This window comes from Diabrotica virgifera, chromosome 5 (assembly GCF_917563875.1).
Source record: "Diabrotica virgifera virgifera chromosome 5, PGI_DIABVI_V3a".
In the NCBI taxonomy this organism is placed as follows: Eukaryota; Metazoa; Arthropoda; class Insecta; order Coleoptera; family Chrysomelidae; genus Diabrotica; species Diabrotica virgifera.
Genome location: NC_065447.1, coordinates 15,640,112 through 15,664,618, shown reverse-complemented (window position 1 = coordinate 15,664,618; position 24,507 = coordinate 15,640,112). Strand labels below are relative to the sequence as shown.

General features: G+C 34.6%; 1 protein-coding gene across 1 annotated transcript; it reads right to left on the bottom strand.

The window, feature by feature from the left end:
* Positions 1-413: 413 nt before the first annotated feature.
* LOC126885648 (enolase-like) lies at positions 414-24,170 on the bottom strand. The gene is made up of 5 exons (XM_050652304.1): positions 24,008-24,170; positions 5,787-5,924; positions 3,040-3,413; positions 1,208-1,472; positions 414-1,151 (listed from the first exon to the last, which is right to left on the bottom strand). The coding sequence occupies exons 2-5, from the start codon at positions 5,908-5,910 to the stop codon at positions 613-615; spliced, it is 1,302 nt and encodes a 433-aa protein (XP_050508261.1). The 5' UTR covers positions 5,911-5,924; positions 24,008-24,170; the 3' UTR covers positions 414-612.
* Between the last annotated feature and the right edge of the window lie 337 nt (positions 24,171-24,507).

Sequence of the window (24,507 nt, the reverse complement as noted above, 5' to 3'; positions counted from 1 at the left end):
AGTTCTGACGTCCACCGCAAAATTCATTATATTTTGAGTTGTCTTCAAAAATTTGCCACTGTTGGCTTATTTTTAATATTTTTCTTTGAATTTTTTCTGAATAATCTATGAATTGTACTGAATATGCCTATTTAATTTAAAAATAAAATAATTCTACCATACTTTCCAAAAAAAAAAAAATGTGCCTCTTTTAATTTCAACCCCTACGGCCCTCCTTAAGGATAGCTATGACACGATTTTGATAGGCAACATGCTAGAAATATTTGTCTATGTATGAAATTTAATTAAAAAAAATGTTTCATCCGGCAAGCAGATGGGTACAGATCGACTTATATTCGGATCCCGAACTTAGGCTGCTTGTAGATTTCGATTAATTTAATTGTGATATATTGTCGTGGATCAAAACACAGAAGGAAAATAAATAACAATATATTTTAGATTTATAATAACCACAAAAAGATAAATATCTCATACAGTACAACTATTTGATGACAATAGTACAGTTTTGACAACATAGCGTTTACTTTGCTCTTAACATATTAGAGAGAAAACAACATTCTCTTGACAATACCCTCAAACTACGAGTTTTTTTTTACATATCCTTATTGTCACTTACTGAGGTTTACGGAATGATTTTCCAGCATATTTAGCTGCGGATCCTAACTCTTCTTCGATACGGAGAATTTGGTTGTATTTAGCCAAACGTTCTGATCTGCAAGGAGCTCCAGTCTTGATTTGACCAGTGGAAAGACCTACGACAAGATCGGCGATGAAAGTGTCTTCGGTTTCACCAGACCTGTGGGAAACCATGGTGCCCCAACCGTTGGCCTTGGCCAGATTGTGGGCTTGGATGGACTCTGTCACGGTACCAATTTGGTTGACTTTCAAAAGCAAGCAGTTACAAGCTTTCTTCTCTACTGCGGTTTGGATACGTTTTGGGTTTGTGACTGTTAAATCGTCACCGACAATTTGGATGGAGGTTGCAGCAGTGATTTTGGACCATGCTGGCCAGTCATCTTGGTCGAAGGGATCTTCAATGGAAACGATGGGGTATTCTTTGATGAATTCTTGGTAGAGGTCAAGAAGTTGGTCAGGAGTGATCCATTTGCTTTTGTCGGAGTTGGGGTTTTTGAAGTCTAAGTCGTATTTGCCTAAAATGTTAAAGATTAAACTATTTGTTGTCAAATTTTAACTTCCAAATACAAACCTTCTTTGTAGAATTCAGATGCAGCAACATCCATACCAATTTCGATCTTGCCTGTGTATCCAGCATTTGCGATAGCAACCTTGATGAGTTCGAGACCGTCTTTGTTGTTGAGGATGTTGGGAGCAAAACCACCTTCATCACCTACAGCAGTAGCGTCCAAGCCGAATCTATCCTTGATGACTTTCTTGAGGTGATGGTAGACTTCGCTTCCCATGCGCATGGCTTCTGTGAAGTTGGCAGCTCCAGTTGGAAGGATCATGAATTCCTATACAACAAAATAATGATTATTACGGATACAGCAAAGAAGCAACGCGAATAAAGAAAACTGATGAGTTGGAATCAGGGCTGCGGTACTGATTACCGACAGTACTTAAAAATTGTACTCAATTGCTTTTAAGTACTTAAATACTTTACTCTAAGTGATCCAAAAAATAAGTATTCCGACAAATACTTGTACTTAGTACTTAAATTGGCTTTAAGTATATTTTTTTTCTTGCAATTTAAAAAATTAAAATACTTAAGTACTCTAAAAGTACCTACTTAAATACTCGAAATATACTTAAACCATTGACTAAAGGTGCTTAAGTATTACGGATTACTGCAAATTAATATTCTTCAATGTTTTCGATTTAGTATGGTGTGTGGTAATCATGTGTTGACAAATTTTTGTTTCATCCTTTAGAACTCGTTAGCCATCGTTAGGCTTCCTGTATCTGACAAATAAATATGTATTACTATAATAAAATATTCCCGTTAATCTGAGTATCTTCATTTGCGAAGATGATATCAGCAGTAAAAATTCAAAACGACTCGTCAACCCCATTTGAAATACATAGGGATTAAGGCAGGGAGATGCGCTGGCGTGTCAACTTTTTAATGTAGCATTAGATAAAGTCGTACGAGACGCTAATATAGATAGCAGGGAAACAATATTCAATAGATATGTCCAAATTCTACCATATGCAGACGACGTGGACATTATAACGAGAACCAGAGTAAGAACTGCGGAAATCCTAACCTAGCTAGTAGCAGCAGCAGAACGAATGGGGTTACATATAAATCGAAATAAAACAAAATTCATGGCGACTAACACAAACACAAGATCTGGAAATGTTGACGCAAATATAATCATCAATGACCAAAACTTCGAAGCGGTCAAAGAGTTCATATATCTAGGGACATCGGTTAATCCCAATAATAACACATCAGAGGAAATAAAAAGACGAATAATAATTGCAAACAGGTGTTATCCTAGTCTATCAAAGTACTTAGTTAACAAACGTCTGTCTCAAAAAACTCGTATAAGGCTGTATCGAACATTGATAGTCCCCGTTCTCACATATGGATCAGAGGCATGGACGCTAACTAAAACAGATGAATCCGCTCTGTCGATTTTTGAAAGAAAGGTGCTACGTAAGATATTCGGAGCGGTCTGTGAGAACGGAATATGGAGGCGTAGATATAACTTTGAACTGCAGAATATCTACAAGCATACGTTTGGTGGAAAAGATATTATCACTACAATTAAGCGAAACCGCCTGCAGTAGACAGGACATGTAGCCCGGGCCCCTGAATCGAACATGATAAAAAATATTCTAACAGCGCAACCCGTGGGAATGAGAAGACGGGGTAGACCAAAGCTGAGGTGGATGGACGGGGTAACACAGGATGCCGAGAAGATCGGAGTCGGCAACTGGAAAATGCAAGCAAGGGACAGAACAGAATGGCGTAGAAAGTTTGAGAAGGTCGAGGCCCTCTAAGGGCTGTAGCACCAAGATGATGATGATGATATTTATAAGAATCTTCCTTTTGTATATATTAGTTACTCTTACCTGCATAGCTAGCTTGTTACCAGCGTGAGATCCACCATTGATGACGTTGAAGGCAGGAACGGGCAAAATGATGTCTTTGTTTCCAGACAAATCAGCCAAATGTCTGTACAATGGTACTCCCTTCTTGGCGGCTCCGGCTTTGGCAACGGCTAGTGACACACCCAAGATAGCGTTGGCCCCCAATTTGGATTTGTTTTCGGTTCCATCGAGTTTCAACATGAAATTGTCGACGTCTGTTTGTGCGGTAACTTCTAGGCCTGATTTGATCAGTTCAGGTGCGATTATGGAATTGATGTTGTTGATGGCAGTTTTGACACCTTTGGCGTGGTATTCTCCCTTGACATTGTCACGGAGTTCAAGAGCTTCGTAGATACCTATAAAATATATGATTTAGCACAATCACTTCATCCTCAAATCACTTCTTATAAGTATTTCAGGATCTTTTTTAATGTGTTGAGCATTGCTAGTGAATTCACTAGCGACATGAACTACGACCTATATGGTGCCCAAAAGAAAGTATGGAATATACTTCGGAACAGGAAAAAACCAGTTAACGAGCTCGTGCAGATCAAGGAAGTACCTATAGAGACATGACAACAGCATTTGAAAGAGCTATATGATGCTAAAGAAACGCCGAATATAAACGGATACGAAACGGATATAATTGGTACAATCAATGACAAAGAGGTAAAAGCAAAGATCAAGAAGATAACAGAAAATCACCTAAAACGGATGGTATACCCAATGAACTATTTAAAATATGGAGGCCCTAAACTTGCAAGTAAACTGTCGCAACTATTTAACAAAATCTTAAACGAAACAGAAACACCATAGAAATGGCATAAGAGAATCACAATCCTCATATTTAAAAGGACAAAAAACTTGCCCACAAAACTACAGAGGAATAACCCTGTTAAATACAACTATGAAACTTTTCACAGGTATTCTTAAGGACAAATTGGAAAGTCTAATCACTAATTCTGAAAAACAACAAGGTTTTACAAAGGGGCAGTCTATAACAGACGCAGTATTTATAATAAAACAAAAGGCTATAGAGTTCGGCACGCCAGGGCGTTTGACAGGGTTCGCCTGGGAGACATTCTAAATATATTAATAGAAAATAAAACACCGACCAGCATAACCAAGATAGTTCATAACCTAAATAACAACAACATAACCAAAGTTAGAGCAGAAGACCAATTCACTGAAAATATTCCAATACCGGGAGGAATTAGACAAGGCGACAGTTTAAGCCCCTTCTTGTTTAACCTACTCATGGGCAAAATAATAAACGAAAGTAACATCTCCGATATAGAACGAGTAACAAAAGAATTGGTATGGTGTTACGCAGATGATGCAGCAATTATTACCGAATCAGAAGATGATCTTCCGAGACAGCTGTTTAGGTTCTTTCAAATAAGCCGCCAACTAAATATGAACATTTCTACCAACAAAACTAAATGTATGACAATAGCAAAAGATCCACTCAGATGTAAGTTAGTTGTTGAGAACACCCCCATAGAACAGGATGATGCAATTCAGATATCTGGGCATAGATATATCAAGCATCCACGACCCAGTAAAGGACCTGAGGAGTCAGATCAACAAAGCATCTGCATTGTCAGGATGTCTGCGGGAGATAGTCAGGTCAAATCCGTATATGCGCACAGATAATAAAATTAGAATCTACAAGACTTGCATACAACCGATCATGACGATTTTCGTTTTTAGGACCAGCAGTTATCATTACGAATAGGCAATAGTTATTGGGACCGTGGAAGTTCGGCAAAGCGACCCCTATTTCTACGCTCTGCAACTTTATTCGCACTTTTAATTATATTGTCCAATTATATTAGTCCTGGTTACTGGATAATTGTCAAGGCCATAGCCCAAAAAAATAATAAGAAGAAAAAATAAGATTCAGGATATGTATCAAAACGTAAACAATTGTATGTAGTAAATAAAATTAGTTATTAAAATGCAGTACTGCAAGCAAAATACAATTAATTAAATTTACCTTTATATAATAATTGCATATCATATCAATATTGTGGAGCAATATATAATTTTTCTGCTTCAATGACAGAAGGTATGAAATATACGTCAATTTGACAATTTCAATTGACAATATGAATTATTTAGGATAGTTGCAATATTTCTCCGCGACTCGCGCACGGTCGTTTCTCGTTTCCCTTCCAAGTACTTGCACATCACGAATACAAAGCAGAGTGAGCAAAATATTTAAGTGAATAGTTGCAACATGATTCCCACAGCCTAGCTCATTCCCCATATCTTCCACGATTTTTGAAAAAACTCACTCTCTTTTGTCATGTAAAATGTGAAGTTTTCGGCATGGAGTTGGAATTCGAAATTTGGTAATCGAAATTGCGAAATTTGGTAATCGAAAAGCGGTTTCATGGTGATAGCTATAACTCCCATGAGGTTGAAAAACATTTGCGTCGATTGCATTCACGTGAAAACTTTTAGAGAACTATTCGGCAGCAAATATTTCTTGGGAATTTTTTGTGGGGATATTTTGTCCAAAAAAATTTATGAGGATTATTTGTCCAGGGATAATTTGTTGGGATTTCTTGTGCGGGACTATTTCTCCCGGAATTATTTGTCTGAACCCCTAACCAACCTCAAATAGAAGGAACCACAAGAACAAGAGGATAAGCATTATTAAGGATATTTTGATTTATTTTCTTTGTGGTCTTAAGATATCAAAATAAAAGCATGTTACTTACCAGTACTGGCTCCAGATGGTACAGCAGCACGGAACAATCCCAATTCGGTGACGAGATCGACTTCGACGGTGGGGTTACCACGAGAGTCGAAGATTTGGCGAGCGAGGATGCTTTTGATGGGCATCTTTGAAGAGCAGCCTCGAAAGAAACGAATATTTTTTAATAAAGATAGTTGAGAAATGTTTGAAGTTTTATTAGAATCTTTTGTCAGTGTCTTTTCCATTGTAGAAGGTATAAATATGTTACGAATGTTTGGTAAGGGAGTGGCCGAGGTGTTTATAAATTTTACTTGTAATTTCTTCCATACTGTGGTAAATAATATATTCTTACGCAGCATCTGAATAGATGTAAATAAATTAGGATGACAAAAGTGATAGACTCACAATGTAAAGTAATCTAATGTTCAGTTATTTCCTTTTAATGTATTTTATTTGAATCATACATTTTTCCATAAGCAATAAGCAACTAAAACAGTGTTAACTTTTTCTATGTGGCATAAGGTAAAATGTATCTATTTTATAAATTTTCTGTGTCGTACCCCACTTTGTTTGATATTTAGATCCAGATGGAAACAGTCTGGATATAATGCAAAACATATTTAAAAATATGTAATAGTATTTTACAAATGGATAGAGAAGTATAATAGTAGACTGGTGTACTATTTCTTGTGCCGATAGTATAGAGGATGGTAGAGTTGGTGCAAAACTTCATTAACCTTTAAAATATGCATGCCCGAAAAAAAATGCATACTAAAAACATTGCAAAAAACAAGCCAACACAACTAGGGCATGTTGAAAAAAAAAACGGATAAGTAACAAACAAACCAATACATATGTAAGAGCAATAATACTACACTGCGCGTTAGAGAAAACGGGCCACCCACAAAATGGGTCATTTTTGATGTCTCGAACTTCCTAAACCTGTTGTCCGATTTAAGTGATTTTTTTAATATGTTATAGACTTATTCTTTAACAATATCGCTGTAATAATATTTCTGCCAGATAGGTAAACTGTCATTGTATACCGGGTGTACCAATCAAACTTTGTTTTTTTTTTCTTAAAGTTCACCATACCCCGTGGAATAACCACGGGGTGTGGTGGTAATATGACCCATATGCGCGCCAATGGAGAATATGAAATTATTAATTGCATGTCAAAAAATGCTCAATAACTATCTCTTAAAACCTACCAAATTTAATTTGCATATATATCTCAACCGGTTTTAGAACAATAAATAAATCGTCTGTTGGTAACAAAAATTTCAACATCCTGTATCTCGGAAACGAAGCATTTGCGGACATATGTTTATACAGCAAACTGTCATTAGTTTTTCATGCAGAATTAGCCCTTAAAGTTTGTTCCACTTATTTAGAAACACCCTGTATTGATGAAGAACATGGCTAGTTGTTAAAGCACCTAACTTTTTTATTAGCCAACATAAGCGAATGAATCTAAAAACAGAATGTTAAGAAAACCTGATACTCTAAGAGCTGGGAGCGGATTTTGTGCGTGATAAGTAATATGGAAAAACTATACGGGGATATGTTGAATTAGTTGTGTACATGACTTTCACCAACGGCCGGAAACCAGAGTGAGGGCCGAGGGTAGTTATAAGGGGTCAAAGTCGCGGTTTTTATTATTTTTTTTATGACGCTCATGATCGAGATAGTGCACCAAAATTTGGGAATAAGTAGGTCATGACGTACCTAAGTAAAATCTCTAGGGGCGCAACGCTGTGTGGCCGACAAAGGGGTGGATGTAGGGGTGAATATAAAAAATATAAGGGGTTTTCTGTGACGTTCGTGATTGAGATAGTGCACCAAAATTTGGGTATAAGTAGACCATGAGATAAATAAGTAAAATCCCCATAAGTAAAATCCCCAGAGCCGGAAACCAGAGTGGGGGAGGAATGTAGTTATAAGTGGTCAAAGTCGCCGTTTTTATTATTTTTTTTGTGACGCTCATGATCGAGATAATGCACCAAAATTTGGGAATTAGTAGACCATGACTTAGCTAAGTAAAATCCCCAAATCTCAATCTAGCACGTCGCACAAAACCCCTTATATTTTTTATATTCACACCTACCCCCACCCCTTTATCGGCCACGCAGCGTTCCACCCCTGAATATTGTACTTAGTTACCTCATGACCTACTTATTCCCAAATTTTGGTATGAGCGTCACAAAAAAATAATAAAAACGGCGACTTTGGCCCCTTATAGCTACCATCGTCCCCCACCTCGGGTTTCCGGCTCTGAGGATTTTACTTAGTTATGTCATGGTCTACTTATTCCCAAATTTTGGTGCACTCTCTCAATTACGAACGTCGCAAAAAACCCCTTATATTTTTTGTATTCACCACTGCCCCACCCCTTTGTCGGCCACGCAGCGTGCCACCCCTGGAGATTTTACTTAGTTACGTCATGACCTACTTATTCCCAAATTTTGGTGCACTATCTCGATCATGAGCGTCACAAAAAAAAATAATAAAAACGGCGACTTTGACCCTTATAACTACCCTCGTCCCACACTCTGGTTTCCGGCTCTGGGGATTTTACTTAGGAATGTCATGGTCTAGGTACTTATTCCCAAATTTTGGTCCACTATCTCAATCACGAACGTCGCAAAAAACCCTTTATATTTTTTATATTCACCCCTACCCCCACCCCTTTGTCGGCCCCGCAGCGTTCCGCCCCTAGAGATTTTACTTAGTTACTTCATGACCTACTTATTCCCAAATTTTGGTGCACTATCTCGATCATGAGCGTCACAAAAAAAATTAAAAAACCGCGACTTTGACCCCTTATAACTACCCTCGGCCCCCACTCTGGTTTCCGGCCGTTGGTGAAAGGCATGTACACAACTAATTTAACATATCCCCGTATAGTTTTTCCATATTACTTATCACGCACAAAATCCGCTTATATCTCTCCGACTATGAGGCTATAGTTGGGTTTTAATTTCAGTATTTTATAACTGCTACAATATTCCACGGGGTGTGGTAGTCTTTGAGAAAAAACACACCTGGTATACAATGACAATTTACCTGTCTAGCAACAATATGTATTATTACAGCGATATTGTTAAAGAATAAGGCTACAACATATAAAAAAAATCACTTAAATCGGACAACAGGTTTAGGAAATGTGAGACATCAAAAATGACCCATTTCGTGGGTGGCCCGTTTCTCTGATGCGCAGTGTATTTTTAAATTCACTCTCTCCACCAGAGGGCTGTTCTCTTAGGCACAATACTGTAACTGTAAATGCAAAATGATCTTAATTTGGGGGGGGGGGGGTCTAATTGTAACATTCAGTGAAATTGTCAAAATTTAATAAATGGGAATTGAGAATGACAATTTTTCATAATACCTATCCTTTGCTAAAGAATTACCAATTAATAATTAAGGAAACTAGATTGGCAACCGAAATCGGGAATTATGAGATGAAAATCAAATAAAAAAATGTTGAAAATTAGTATGGTATAACTAGACCCAAACCCAGACATCCAAAGTGAAAGTTATCCTCCAACACCAAATTGTTCTATATGGGCCACATAATGTTCAGAGAAAAGTCACATTTTACGTTTTTCGTCAATATTTCTAAAACTATGCAGTTTAGCATGAACAACCTTCTATACAAAAATGTTCTACATTAAATTTGAAATAAAAAAGGCCCTATAGTCTAAAAGGCCTAACCCAGATATCCAAAGTAAAACTTTTCCTCCAACACCAAATTGTTCTATATGGTCCACATATTGTTCAGTAAAAAGTTACACCATTTTGAGCGTCCGGTTTGTGGGGGAGAAATTGGTACATTAGTAGTTTTTTTACGTTTTCCGTCAATATTTCTAAAACTATGCTTTAGTGTAAACAATGTTCTATACAAAAATGTTCTACATAAAATTTAAAACAAAAAAGGTCCGATATATCTGTTATGAAATCATAAAATCAACGGTTCCAGAGTTATGGAGGGTGAAAAGTGGAGGTTTTCGATACTTTTTATATTATTTGGGCAATTTATATGGGCTAATGAAAGAAATTTTCTTTAACAGGTGTTATATCTGCAGATTGAATAAGTAGAACATTTCGATAAATATATTTTGACAACTAATAAAATATGAACTGACATAACTACATATAACATTACATAACCACTGCTATAAATAGAGGATACTATAATCTCCCACGCTATTTTGAACTTAAAAAAATAGAAAAGAATTAAAAACCTAAATCTAAAATCTTGACTTGAAAAGTCGAATCCGTTCAGATCTTCTTAACTGTGGAAGATCATTACGTTCTTCAACAGCAGGTTCATTAATGGGTACCGCAGCAGGTTCATTAATGGGTACCGCAGCAGGTTCATTAATGGGTACCAGTTCATTATCAGGATGATCAGGTTCTATCATTGGACCTAGATTTTCGTTGATTGGATTTGGATGTAAATGGACTGGAGGTTGGATAGATGGCAGAAGATGCAGGGGGAGTTCTTGATACTGTGGCTGATAATGAATTACTTCTGGTTCGTTTACAAAGGTTACATTCTTTTTAGGTACCATGGTTTTACGAATTTGGTCAATGTGACGTTTTAAACAATAGCCATCATCAAGTTGGACTTCGTAATGTAACAATCCATACTTTTTAACAATTGTGCCAAATTTCCAAAGTTCCTGGTTACCTTGGTAATACCGTACTTGTACTGAGGATACTATAACAGGATTGTGTTTTGTAAATAAAATTTGCTTTCAGTGGCCGATGGTATGTGGATAAGCCCTTGAAGAAACGTCAACCTCACCACCCAAAATCATCATCAATAACCCAAATAATATAAAAAGTATCGAAAAGTTCCACTTTTCACCCTCCGTAACTCTGGAACCGTTGATTTTATAACAATTATGTATAGGACCTTTTTTGTTTTAAATTTTATGTAGAACATTTTAGTATAGAACATTGTTTAAGTTTGATATGAACCCTCAATTAATTTGTTTCTGATCCTAGAGATGGCTCTACTGTAGCATGCCATTGTGGTAACATTTTCAACTTAATTGTAGATTTCTACATGATGACTCAGTAATATGTAGAAACCTGAACACTTTTACCCATCGGCTCAATTGGCTATGATGCCAAATTGTTTAAACAGTAATTTTATCAACGCCTAATAACAATGTTAATAGCAAGAAACATTTAGTCCATGTTGTGAGGCCGCTCCCGTCTGAAAGAAAATTATGTTTCGGTTTCTTTGCGGAAGGAAATTTGAGGGCGAAATTTTTGGCCAGAAATTGGAAAGAAAGGTATCTTGTCATTTTTCTCAAAAGTTGATAGTTTTCGAGTTAGGGGCGATTTAAAATCTGAAAAATGCGATAATACGCTTTTTCGAAGCTTAAAAGCTCATTTATCTTAATATATCGCACATCCCATTCAATACCGATACAACTGCGGTTTTCTTCTTCTACAAAATAGATATTTTAAGACAAGTAATTGAATATTAGAATATTAGTAATTCAATAGCACACGAATGGATATCTTTTTTGAAAAACAAGCAATATTTAACCATTATAAATATTTATAAGATATGGCGGTATTGCATTATATTTTTAAATAACTCATCAACCATAACTGCTACGATTATACAGATTAACAATGAAAAACCAGACAAAGTTATAAATGGTAGTTTACTAGATAAATTTATCTAATAATTATAATTATTGTATATTATAAATCACAACAAAGTGAAATTAACTCAACAAATTGAAATAAAATGATTGATGTACATTTGCAATAAGATTTTTTTGCATAATTCCAGTAAATGCTCTTTTGTTTTCTCTCCTACAGTAGGAGGCTTTTCGTAGGCTGGTTTTGAGTTATATTGCTCTAAAATATTATTATTATCAGAAAAACGACGAGTAGAAAGGTCAATAGTTTTATAGGTTGTATAGTCAAAGTTAACTTTGTAAAAAAATTTTGTAGGAAAACACTTTTCTACTTTAAGAATTTGTATATTATTCCATATTACTTTCTCGTTATCCGAATTTTTGGTGAATTTTTGCCCAAAAATTTTTGAAAGGTACCTGAAGTCAAAAAAGTCTTCAGCGTCCATTTCATTCCCTTTATAGGGCCTACCGTTTTTCTTTTTGCAGCACTTATTAGAGGTGGCCACTGACATGAATTGAGTTAAACTGTGTTTTTGCTTTCTCGATTACTGCATGCATCGAATCACCCTCATTTTGGGTATGACAAACAGTAAAAAATTTGTGAGTAATGTTATTTATTTCAGCATGCGTAACTGCATATAAGTACATAAGTACCACCAAAACCGCCTTATTCTTATTCTTGCCAACGCAGTTGTCGGAATAAAAAATAATATCTTTTCCTGAAGGTAAAGTAGATAGATAGCTAGAGAGGCATGTTGCAATTTAATTTGCTCCTCGCATAGCAATGGCCTCGTGCCAAAAACAGCAGGAACTGTTTGCGATGCTACTTCGAAAATCGTAAAATTAAAGCAATTGAGACAGGACTTATAAAAAAATGTAGAAATATCTCCGCAATGTGTAGGTAATACTGCTTGCAAATCGAAGCAAGCTACTATGAGTTTATTATTTTTTATGTAGGATTTGTAATATTTTTTGCTTTTTCTTCTCGGCTTCTTTCTTTACTACGAATGTGACGTGTGTATTGTTCTTGGGCTTTTTATTTTTCTTCTTGATTGCATTGTTTATACACCTCATAAGTTGCGCAGTGATCTTTCGTCGGTTTAAAAAAAGAAATATTACATTCTGTGTTAAAAAATGTTTCATATGTACATCTTTTGACAGATGGCAACTGCTTTTCTTCTCGTTACTCTTTGTAGTATCTATACATCTAAGCTAAGGTTAATGATCCATCAAGGAATTCTCTACGAGTTTGAGCTCTTAAATAGTGAGACTACGCGCTCAAAGCTATTTATGTGTTTTCTTACGGTTTCCTTAAGTTTCTCGTTTATAGTTGTGCGTTTTGATGATTTCCTCTATTATCTTTCTGAACGATGTTATACTCTTTTGACTTAGCCCAACTTGTTCGAATAAATCGATCTCCAATATTAAGGGTATTCATAAAAATATTTTGCATGCTCTTCTCCTTAATTTGTTTATAGTTAAATAAAAACATAAATTGTTTGTCCTATTACAACTTGTTGTCCTTCTACAACTCTCCCATACTTCGGAATATTGTGCAAACGTTTCTGTAAAATACCCCTAGCACTCGCAACATGTGGCGGTATTACATTAAAACATATTATATTCTACGTGCAATATCCATACATGATACAGTTAAGGCGCTACAAACTACGTTTTTGAAGTTACGTCACTAATGTTCTCAGCAAGCGACGTGTATTCTCGCAATTTTTTCAGATTTTAAATCCCTTGTAACTTGAAAACTGTTAACTTCTCAGAAAAATGAGAAGATATCTTTTTTGTTTAGAAGAAGCCAAAAAACCTAAAGAATTACAGGGCAAAATAGGAGATTGTTGAAATAGACCCTGCTGCATTGGCATTAAAATCGGATCGACGCGCATAATTAACAATTAAAAAACAACGGTCTAAATTGAAGTTAGACCCGATTACTACTCAGAATTTCAAAAATGAATGTTTAAACTTCACTTTAAGGACTTGCCAACCTTAAATATAATAATTTAAATATGAGTTTTTACGCCTCGAAAATGTCTATCTTCGCATTTTTCAGATATTAGTTCACCTCTAACTCGAAAACTATCAACTTTTGAAAAAAATGACAAGATATTTTTCTTGCTTAGAATGACCAAAAAAACAAGAAAAAATATTTTCCTGGACAAAAAATGGTAATCTTGTGAATTTGTTTAGAAACATTTTTTTTAACAATTTTTGCCCAAAAATTTCGCTGGCACTCTTCTGATTTATTTAAAGGGGACATTTTTGAATAGGAATCCGCAAAGAAACCAAATAAGAATTTTTTTCAGACGGGAGCGGCCTCACAATATAGACTAATTACATATTATGTTTCTCTGTAACTAAATATTCCAGTTAGTAAGGAATTCATCTTATCTCACACTGACACTGAAAGATGGTAATAAAATTTTACGACCTCTTCCATTCACTGTCGACAAATCATGTAAAAGTGTATTACATTGCACAAATTTTGTTTATACACATAAACCTTTTAACACGTTGACGGACAGTGCGAATGCCTCAAATGTATAATCAAGTGTTGTGATACTATATGAATTTTGCAAAGTAGAATAGGGAAATTGCTAAATTTGTTTTAGCGCTTATAGATTATGGAAACAATATGTTTTTTGTAAACATGTGGACGACGGCCATGGATGTATCATATTTTATATGCATCTGTAGATGTAATAATAGGATTTTGATTTTAAATTCCGCAAAATATGTTTAAGCAAGGCGAAAACCTCGCGTTTCTTGGGAAAAATATTCCCATGAGATCTTTTTGCGTAATCAGTTTCATGAGATACCTCAGAATAAGACAAAAAAGGTTATAATAAAGATATTAAAAATGACTTAACAGAAAAAAATACTGAAAACTATTTCACTAACACCAAAACTAGTTCGTCTCTGTCTTGCTAAGAGAACCGTCGATTTATTGCATTTCGATTTAATGTCCATGATTCAGTTCCATAGTAAAGCACACTGTGTACATAACATTTAATTAGCCTTATTTTGAGGGCCAATATCAGATCTTTGCTGCATAAAATCTTTTTCATTTTCACGAAGTTGGCACGTGCTTTTTCAATTCTCTCTCTTATTTCTGCAGTCTAATCGTTATTTTCTGTGATTATCGTTCCCAAGTAAGTATATTTTTTTACTCTCTCAGACTGCTGGCCGCCTACCGTTAATATTTCATTTATATTGTTGTTCTTGCTATTTTTCATAAATTTTGGTTTTTTGAGGTTAAGGGAGAGTCCGTATTCTCCATGTATTCTCCATTACATATATCTTAATATTTTGTTCATTATTCTTTCTAAGTCTTCCAAGTTGTCTGATATTATGACTGTATCGTCGGTATACCTAATGTTATTAATTAAATTTCCATTCACTTTTATGCCGACTGTCTCGTTTACCAAAGCTTCTTGTGTGATTTCTTCAGAATAAGAACTAAACAATAACGGTGACAGTATGTAACCTTGCCTGGCCCCTCTCCTTATCTCCATTTCTTCTGACACTTCTCCAAATTACACATTTGATCGTTGGCTGTAGTATAAATGGTATAGTTTATTACTAAAGTTATTATAATGGTATGGTTTATTACTAACGAGGAAGTTATAAATGCCTTAAATCAAATGAAAAATGGAAAATATAGAGACGACGGAATAACAAAAGAGATGATTAGAGATGGAGGTCAAACTACCTTGGAAGCAGTTAAAATCCTAATGAAGAAGTGCCTCTTTGATATTGCTATTCCAACCACTTGGCAAAATGCGCAGCTACTTCTACTACAAAATAAAGGAGGCAAACACAAACTCGAAAATTACAGACCAATAAGTCTGTTACCACATCCATACAAACTGCTTACCACAATAATGACCAACAGACTATCAGATAAATTCGATAGTTACCAGCCTGTTGAACAAGCGGGATATCGCAAAGGTTATAGTACCGTAGAACACCTACTCCTACAGACAATAAGGACATTTCTCGAAAAGTGTAACGAATACAATGAACCTCTTCATTCAGCATTTGTTGATTACAATAGGGCATTCGATTCCATAGAACTCTGGGCCGTATTAGACGGAATGAATAACGCAAGGATTGATTCCAGATATAGAATATAGAATTATTTACTATTGAATTAGAAGATGCCTTATGTCTTAGAAGAAAAAGTTAAATTGTCACTTAAATTTTTAAGTCATCTAAGATTTGCCGATGACATAGTGGTCATAAGCAACAATACAGAAGAACTAATCTACATACTAAAGATGCTTAAACAGGAATCTGAGAAGAAAAGCGGTTTAAAAATAAATTTAAATAAAACAAAAGTGATGACAAATCAAAATATCAGAATCGACTTAGATGGAAGTCAGATCGAAAGTGTCGAAGAGTCACACGATCAAGCTAGGCAAACAGAATCAAACGGCAGAGATAACTAGAAGAATCCGAATTACTTGGGCAGCAGTTGCAAGACTCAGTGATGTGTTGAAAAACAAAAAGATACCAATAAACCTAGAAAAAAGGGTATTCAACAGTTGTATTCTACCAGTTATGACTGATGGAGTGGATACCGTGACACTTACAGGGTTATCAGCCAATAGATTTGGAACACAGAGGGCCATCGAACGAGCTATGTTAGGAGTATCTCTGAGAGAACATATTTGAAATGGGACGTACGAAACAGGACGAAGGTGGAATATGTAACTGGAATAATTGCGCAAATGAAATGGAACTGGATAGGACACGTGGCACGGCAAAACAACGAAAGGTGGACGAGAACATTGTACATTGGAGACCACGCGAGCATAGTAGTAGCAGAGGAAGACCACAAAAACGATGGTTAGATGACTTCAAAGCAAAAGTGGGGAGAAACTGGTACCAAAGAGCACAAAACAGAGAAGAGTGGAAAACTCATGGGAGGCCTTTGTCCAGGAGTGGATGCAAACAGGCTAAAGAAGAAGTTATTGTTTTCTTTAGGGACATTCACTTAACAAGCTACATGTTTTTATGGATTTGGCTGTCTCTAGAGGTGTATATTCTCGGGCTGAATACCGATAACCTTTTTCCAAGCACACAAACAATCCACATTGCTTTACTATATTTTTTGTTTTTGTTCTGTTAGTGTATCTTTGGTTGCCTATATAGATGTCATATAGGTGAACAAGGATTAGGATGAAGTTAGGTTAGGTCTGATCCGGGGAACCGGTACCGGGACCGGGACAAGCGATGTAAGATGATCAAACTAAATAAAGATATCTTAATCAAGAGTACTTAATAGTCATTATTAAAGAACCCAACTAAACATGGTGGCAGCGGTGTTGAGTGCAGCACGTATATTTTAAGTATAAAACTATATTACCCATTAACCACTAGCACATGCCAAGAGTAGCAAAGCAAGGTTAAGGGGCAAGAAAATATTCTGCATTGTGGTCAATTGTGGTTGAAATCATACCCGACATAAAGTAACACTGAAAATGTCTACTAATACTACTCCTGATGCAAATACTCAAGGTATAGTAAGTCCAGCACCATTGAATGTTAACCCTCCGGATAAATTCAATTTTTTGGCCCCAGCAATTTGGCCTGCATGGAGGAAGAGGCTGGAACGCTACATGTCGGTATCAGGGCAGCTCCAAAAGACAGAAAAACAAAAAATAGATATCCTAGTGTCCCTTATGGGAGTAGAATCCGAAGATATTTTGATACAATTTCAAAAAATTCCAGATACTTACGAGGAAGTTCTAAATGTTTTTGACAAATATTTTATCCCTAGACGTAATATTATATATGAACGTTTCAAATTCAATTCTACAGTACAAAAACCAGGTGAAACCATTGACTTATTTATTACTAGCCTACATACCTTAGCAGAACATTGTAATTATGGGCAACTGAAGGAGGAATTGATCCGAGACCGTATCGTAGTAGGCATGCTGGACACAAAAACATCAGAAAGGTTACAGCTAAAAGAAACAGTTTTGATAGCAATTTCTGGCTTTTCTTCGTGTCTTATCAGATAAAACAATTGTTCCAGATATCGTTATCGCGTTTCCTTTTTTACTTCTTTATCGATGATTATTCTGCCGCGCCGTTTTCATTTTCTAATATTCCATACTCTTTCTCTTTCTGCTCTCAAAGAAACTGTTTATTAGATTTTATTCTTTCTCATCTAATTTATACCGATCCAGATTAGCTCCATATAACAGTTCTAGTTCTACTTGCATCAGACTAATCAATACGTTTATTTAACATATTATTAAGTGTCAACACATTTTTTCTTTTGTCTTCGCTAATATTTATTTATTTCTGTTGTTTTTGTACATAGAAGAAATCAATATAGATGTAAGATTTTTAAAATTGATTGTTATTATTTCTTTTATATTGATCCTTTTTTTTATTTTTAATATGAAGGTGAAAATATTTTTTAACCTATCCGGAATTAATTTCAAAAGTGGTTATTTATTGAGGTACTCTTACTCCATATCTATTTAAATATCGTCCAATTGGTTTCCTTTAAATTTAGCTCACCACAAATGCAAAAAGTAATGAACAATGAAAATTTTAAAGATAAAATAATGATTTCAATTAAAATCTTTAATAAACATAAGTGCGACAAAAGAGAAACACCATGGATGGTAGTTATTAGAAAAACTATTTGACAAAAGTAGACTATTTATGCTCCAATTCAAAATATAGTCAAATACAAAGCTTCAGAGATACATGAAAAAATACAAATAAAAAAGATAACTTTATGTTACTTAAAAACATTAAAAAGCCAACTCGGGTTTAATCGAGACAAAAAGTACCGGCCCTAAATATATCAAAATCTAATACGGCCAAGGGGACTGACAATATTTCAAGAAAATTAGTTAAATTAATTTCAGAAGGTCACGTTGATGCGTTATAAATAGACGTTATAGTAGGCTTATATCTGTATTATATTACCTACTAACTATAATACAATAACACGTTTTGATGTACAAAGTAATTGATATGGCAACGCTGCTAGGATAAAGTTCTGTTTGACGCGATTCTAGCAGAAGGTACTGCTATCTATCGAACATAAATATTACCGATGTTGTAGATGGAGTCACTTCATGGCGGCACAAATTCACAGCGGCAATTCAAGATATAATTCTTGTTTAACGAGATTTTTCATATGTTTAGGAAAAAATATTCAACATTTTATTGCAAATATTTTCCACTCTTACAGTTTTATATATGTTGTTATTAAAAATTTGTCCGATTTCTTACCGGTAGCTTTATTATAAGCCAAAACATATTATTTTTTCCTATTGTGGCAAAACTGTAAGATCAAAAATTTTCAAAAAATTCATAAGCATTTCTTAGGATTATATCTTTATGCTGTAAGAAAATTAACAAAATTGTATGTTTGGTTTTCCCGCTTTATACTTGGAAAAAAAGAGTATTTTTGAGTTTTTTCGAAAACGAAAACATGAAGTTCGCTCAAAATTTGTCAAAATACTTCTAGTAATCACATACACCTTCTCAAATTTTTTCAAAATTTTTGAACTTCAATTTTTTTTTTGGGGGGGTTCAGATCAACCTTAAGCTAAAGCATAGTTTTAGAAATATTGACGAAAAACTACTAATTTACTGATTTCTCAATCCACAACCAATATGTGGACCATATAGAACAATTTGGTGTTGGAAGAAAACTTTTACTTGGATATCTGGGTTACGCCTTTTTTTGGACCAATTATACTATACCACCTCCGTAACTTTAGAACTGTTCATTTTAGAAGGATTATGCATAGGGCCTTTTTTATTTCAAATTGAATGTAGAACATTTTTGTACAGAAAGTTGTTCATGCTAAACCGCATAGTTTTAGAAATATTGACGAAAAACGTAAAGAAACTACGAATTTACTGATTCCCCCCCCCCCCAAACCCGACGCTCAAAATGGTGTGATGCCTATTTTGTGATAAAAAGCAGTCTGATTGATTTTTGCATGAGAGTTTAATCTCTGTTAAGAGTGTTTAAGTCTGTTCTGTCGGACAAAATACATGTGCCGTTTTTGTGGTCTGACCGTTCCAAATTTTTAACCTGTATATATATACATTAGGACTTCGAGCCAAGCAGGCTCATGGCTTGGTTTACAATCTTCTTCCATTCTTGCTTGTTCTTCGCTTTTTCTTTCCAATTGGTTGCATTGAGATACCTCAGGTCATCATTAACTTCATGGCTCCATCTGGTCCTAGGTCTTCCTTTTCTCTTTTTACCACCTATTGTAGCGCTTAACATGATTTTAGGCATTCTAACTTGGGCCATTCTTTGGACATGTCCTAACCATCTAAGTCTTTGTGATCTTACAACTGCATTATATTAGGCTCCTTATACAATTCTTCTAACTCCTTGTTTGTTCTTCGTGCCCACTGATTGTTGATTATTTTTCCCCCAAATATCCTAAGTATTTTTCTTTCCCATACTTGTAACATTGATTGCTCGGTTTTTGTCATAGTCCAGGTTTCTGAGGCATACAGTCGTATCACAGTTTTATACGTTCTTAATTTAGCTGCTTTCGATATATTTTTGCTTCTGAGTATTCTATTGAGTACATACATGCAACGATTCCCTGACATTAGTCTTTTGTGTATTTCAAATATTCAAATCTCTTTACCTTTTCAAATTTATACATTGTTCCTTCATTCGTTGTTATCATTAAATATTGCCCTTGTTCAAATTTTTTGTCGGTCCATTCCATGTACTTAGTTTTTGTTTCATTTATGTAAAGTCCTTTTTCTCGAGCTGCCTTTTCTAGTCGTTCTACTACCTCTTTTAATTGTTCCTTGCTTCTGGATAGAATTACTACATCATCCGCGAATGCCAAACATTGATGTTTTTATGATATATATGTCATGATCTGTTAATATTAGCCTCTTTTATTATCATTTCCAATACTACATTAAATAGCAGTGATGAGAACGGATCCCCTTGTCGTACTTCTTCTTTCACTTTGAAATTTTCTGTTAGTTTGTTATTTACTTTTACTTTATTTTCTGTTTTCGTAAGTGTAAGCTTTATCATTCTTATTATTTTTGGTGAAACTTGTAGATTTTTTAACGCTTTATATATTTCTTTTCTTTTTATTCTATCAAAAGCTTGCTTAAAATCTAAGAAGAGTGCCATTGTTGGTTTATTATATTCATAGCTCTCAGCTTGTATTTCTCTTAAAGTAAAGATGTTGTCTATAGTACTTCTCCCTTTTCTAAAGCCACGCTGGTATTCACCTATGCTATTGTTAAGACTTCTTGCTAGCTTGTTTTTGATGTGGACTGCTAATATCGTATATTACATTTAATAGTGCCACGCCCCTATAATTTTGACATTCTGCTTTGTCCCCCTTTTTATATCACTGCTTGCTTCCACTCCATTGGTAGTTCTTCCTTTTCCCATATGTTTTTTAGTAATTTGTGTATTTTGTCTGTCAGCTGCGCTCCTCCATATTTTAACATTTCCACTGTTATAGAATCACTTCCAGGACATTTATACTTTTTTAGATTCTTAATAATAATTTCAACTTCATTTAGGGATGGTGCTAAATCTTCTGTACTGTCTCTTTGCATATTCATTATTTCGTCTGTGTATCCTTCATTATCGTGATTTATGTGTTCTTCATTTCCATCATCTGTGTCCTCTTCATTGTGATTATTTGTGTACTCCCCGTTTAACAATTCATCAAAATATTGTTTCCATCGTTTTAATATTTCTTGGTCATTAAATATCATTTTTCCTTCTTTATCTTTGTAATAAATGGGCTGTGGTTTATATTCTCTTTTTTGATTTTTAATGCCTTGATATAAATTTCTAATAAGATTATTTTTGTAATTCTCTTCAATGTCTTTCAACTTATCTTCGTTAAATTTTCTCTTTTTATTTCGTAAAATTGTGCTGGTTTTTCTTCTTTGCTCTATGTGAAGTGTTTCCGCTGTTTTTGATTTCAGTCTTAGACTTTCTAATCGTAGCTTGTTCCGTTTCTCTATTTCTAGTTTGCATTCATCGTCGAACCATGCCTTTTGTTGTTTCTTGATTGGCTTGTCAGTATCATCTGCTACGGCTTTTAAAGTATTTTTAATTAAGTCTTATGTTTGTTCTACATTGTCATTTTCTGTAATAAGTTCCAGTTTCTTGTTAAGTGCCAACTGGTATACCTATTTTTAACCAGTTCCACAATTAAAACTTCCCCTCTTCCCATATATCAAAGTTTGTCCGACTAGACACCCTTAAGCTATTAACAAATTTTCAGCTTGCTATTAATCAACTTTTTTTTTCATATGCGGGATCCAGAAATATAAAGTAATAATCAGGAAAATTTAAAAAGTTTGTTGACATTTTTTTTGACTTTACTTTTAAACTATAAGATAAAAAAAGATTTATAACTACCTAAAGGCCTGGATCCCTTGTACCAAAAAAAGTGTTAATAGCTTAACAGTGTCTAGTAGGGCAAACTTTGATGTATGGGAACATTGGAACAGGGGAAGTTTTCATTGTGGAAAGTGATTTTAATTGTGGAATGTGTCATCCTGACAAGTTTATGATTGTGAAAACTAGAAGGTTGTTTTTAAGTTTATTCAATAGCAAACTTTATATAAAGTGTCCCAAAAGTAGCGGAACGGTCGAATATTTCGCGAACTAAACATCGGATCGAAAAACTGAAAAATATGTGTTTAATCATCTTCAAAAATCTATCCAATGACACCAAACACCAATCCCCTCTACACACCCTGGAGGTGGGGTGGGGGGTAACTTTAAAATCTTAAATAGAAACCCCCACTTTTTCTTGCAAATTTGGATTCGTTACGTAAAAGTAGGCAATTTTTATTCAAGTCATTTTTTCGAACTGTGGATAGATGGCGCTATAATTGGGAAAAACAATTTATCCTGATACCATAGGTAAAATTATAGAAACGGTCTAATATCTCACGACATACACTTCTAAATGAGAAACCAAAAAACAGATCTTTAATATTTATTGAAAACCTATCGAATAACACCAAACATGACCCTCCAACCCACCCCCTGGAGGTGGGGTGGGGGTAACTTTAAAATCTTAAATATCAACCCCCACTTTTTATCGCAGATTCGGATTCGTCATAAAAAATTAAGCAACATTTATTCGAAACATTTTTTAAAATTTCTGATAGATGGCGCTAATAAATCGTATTTTTCCAATTAAAGCGCCATCTATTAACAATTCTAAAAAATATTTCAAATAAATGTTGCTTAATTTTTCATGACGGATCCGAATCTGTAATAAAAAGTGGGGGTTGCTATTTAAGATTTTAAAGTTACCCCCCAGCCCACCTCCAGGGGGTGGGTTGGAGTATCACGTTTGGTGTTATTCGAAAGTTTTTCGAAAAATATTAAAAATCTGTTTTTTAGTTTCTCATTTGGAAGTGTATTTCGTGAGATATTAGACCGTTTCTATAATTTACCTATGGTATCAGGATAAATCGTTTTTCCCAATTATAGCGCCATCTATCCACAGTTCGAAAAAATGTCTTGAATAAAAGTTGCTTACTTTTACGTAACGAATTAAAATCTGCAAGAAAAACTGGGGGTTTCCATTTGAGATTTTAAGTTAACCCCCACCCCACCTCCAGGGTGTGTAGAGGGGATTGGTGTTTGGTGTCATTGGATAGATTTTTAAAAATTATTAAACACAATTTTAAACACAGATTTTTCAGTTTTTCGATCTGATGTTTAGTTCGCGAAATATTTAACTGTTCCACTACTTTTGGGACACCTTGTATAGTATATGAAAAATGTTTGTCCGACAAATATGTTGGGCATTTTACAGTCCAACACGTAAAACATGTCAAATGACAGAGGTTATATTGGTAGTAAATAACACTCTGATTTTTGCATGAGCGATTAATGAAAGGGTAACAAATCAATTGGAAGTTCTATATGACAAAATAAATGGGAGGATTTCATAGTCTGAAGTTCGAAACCTGTAACCTGTTCCACAAATGTCCACAATTAAAACTTCTCCTGTCCAGGTTTCCCGTACATCAAAGTTTGTCCGACTAGACACTGTTAAGTTATTAACAAAATTTCAGCTTGCTATTGATAAAAATTTTTTTTGCTACACGGATCCAGGCCTAAAATGGTTTTTAGATTAATTTGAATATGTGTATTACAGAATATCAGATACATTACCGGGATTTTTGGGGGTATAAAAAAAACTGATTATAGGTGAGCTCCTAAGCAATTACATGCAATTAAAATCTCAAATATCTGTTTGACTAATATAGCATTTCAATACGTCAAATAACTTTTAAGCTATATTCTTAATGTATTAGATCCATATTATGTTATAAATATAATCCCTAGCAATGCCAAGGTCCTATTTAAACAAAATTATATTTTGTGAAAGAATTACACAACCTCTACGAAATTTTGCCTCTACAATAGAGAAGACACGTGACTGATGAAAACTGGAAACAAATTTCTCGACATTATACGTAAAACAGTAACTATATTCCACAAGTTACGAATATTCCAAATTAGTTTAATTTTACTTACTATTTGATATTTTCTGGATATAAAATCGCACCACCCAGACGTCTGTCAACCGGCTGAAGCAAAGTGTCAAAAATTTGGAAGATTGTCACCCCGTCGACCTTATCAAGGTGAAATAAAGGTCATACATAGCCGTAGCTAATGTTACGTTATCGTGTATTTAAGCAAATAAAAATGAAAGCATGTTCTAATATTAAAAAAAACCTTTAGTTTTTAGTTCAATGTGATAAAAAGCAAATTTTTAAAAGCATTATTTCACTTTTCCTCTTATATTATTGGATTTTAAAAAATTATCACACTTTATAACATGAACATCAAAAAGTATCTCCCTCAATATTATTGATTATTTCATTCATAGGAGATTCTGACCAATAGAAAGCTACAGAAATAAAAATTAAACTGATTATTTTTTAATGATTTTAACTTTCAGTCGTATAGGGCTTTTCATCGATTGTCCTTTGTTTCGAGCTTCTGTCATGTGTCACATAATATTAATATATCTA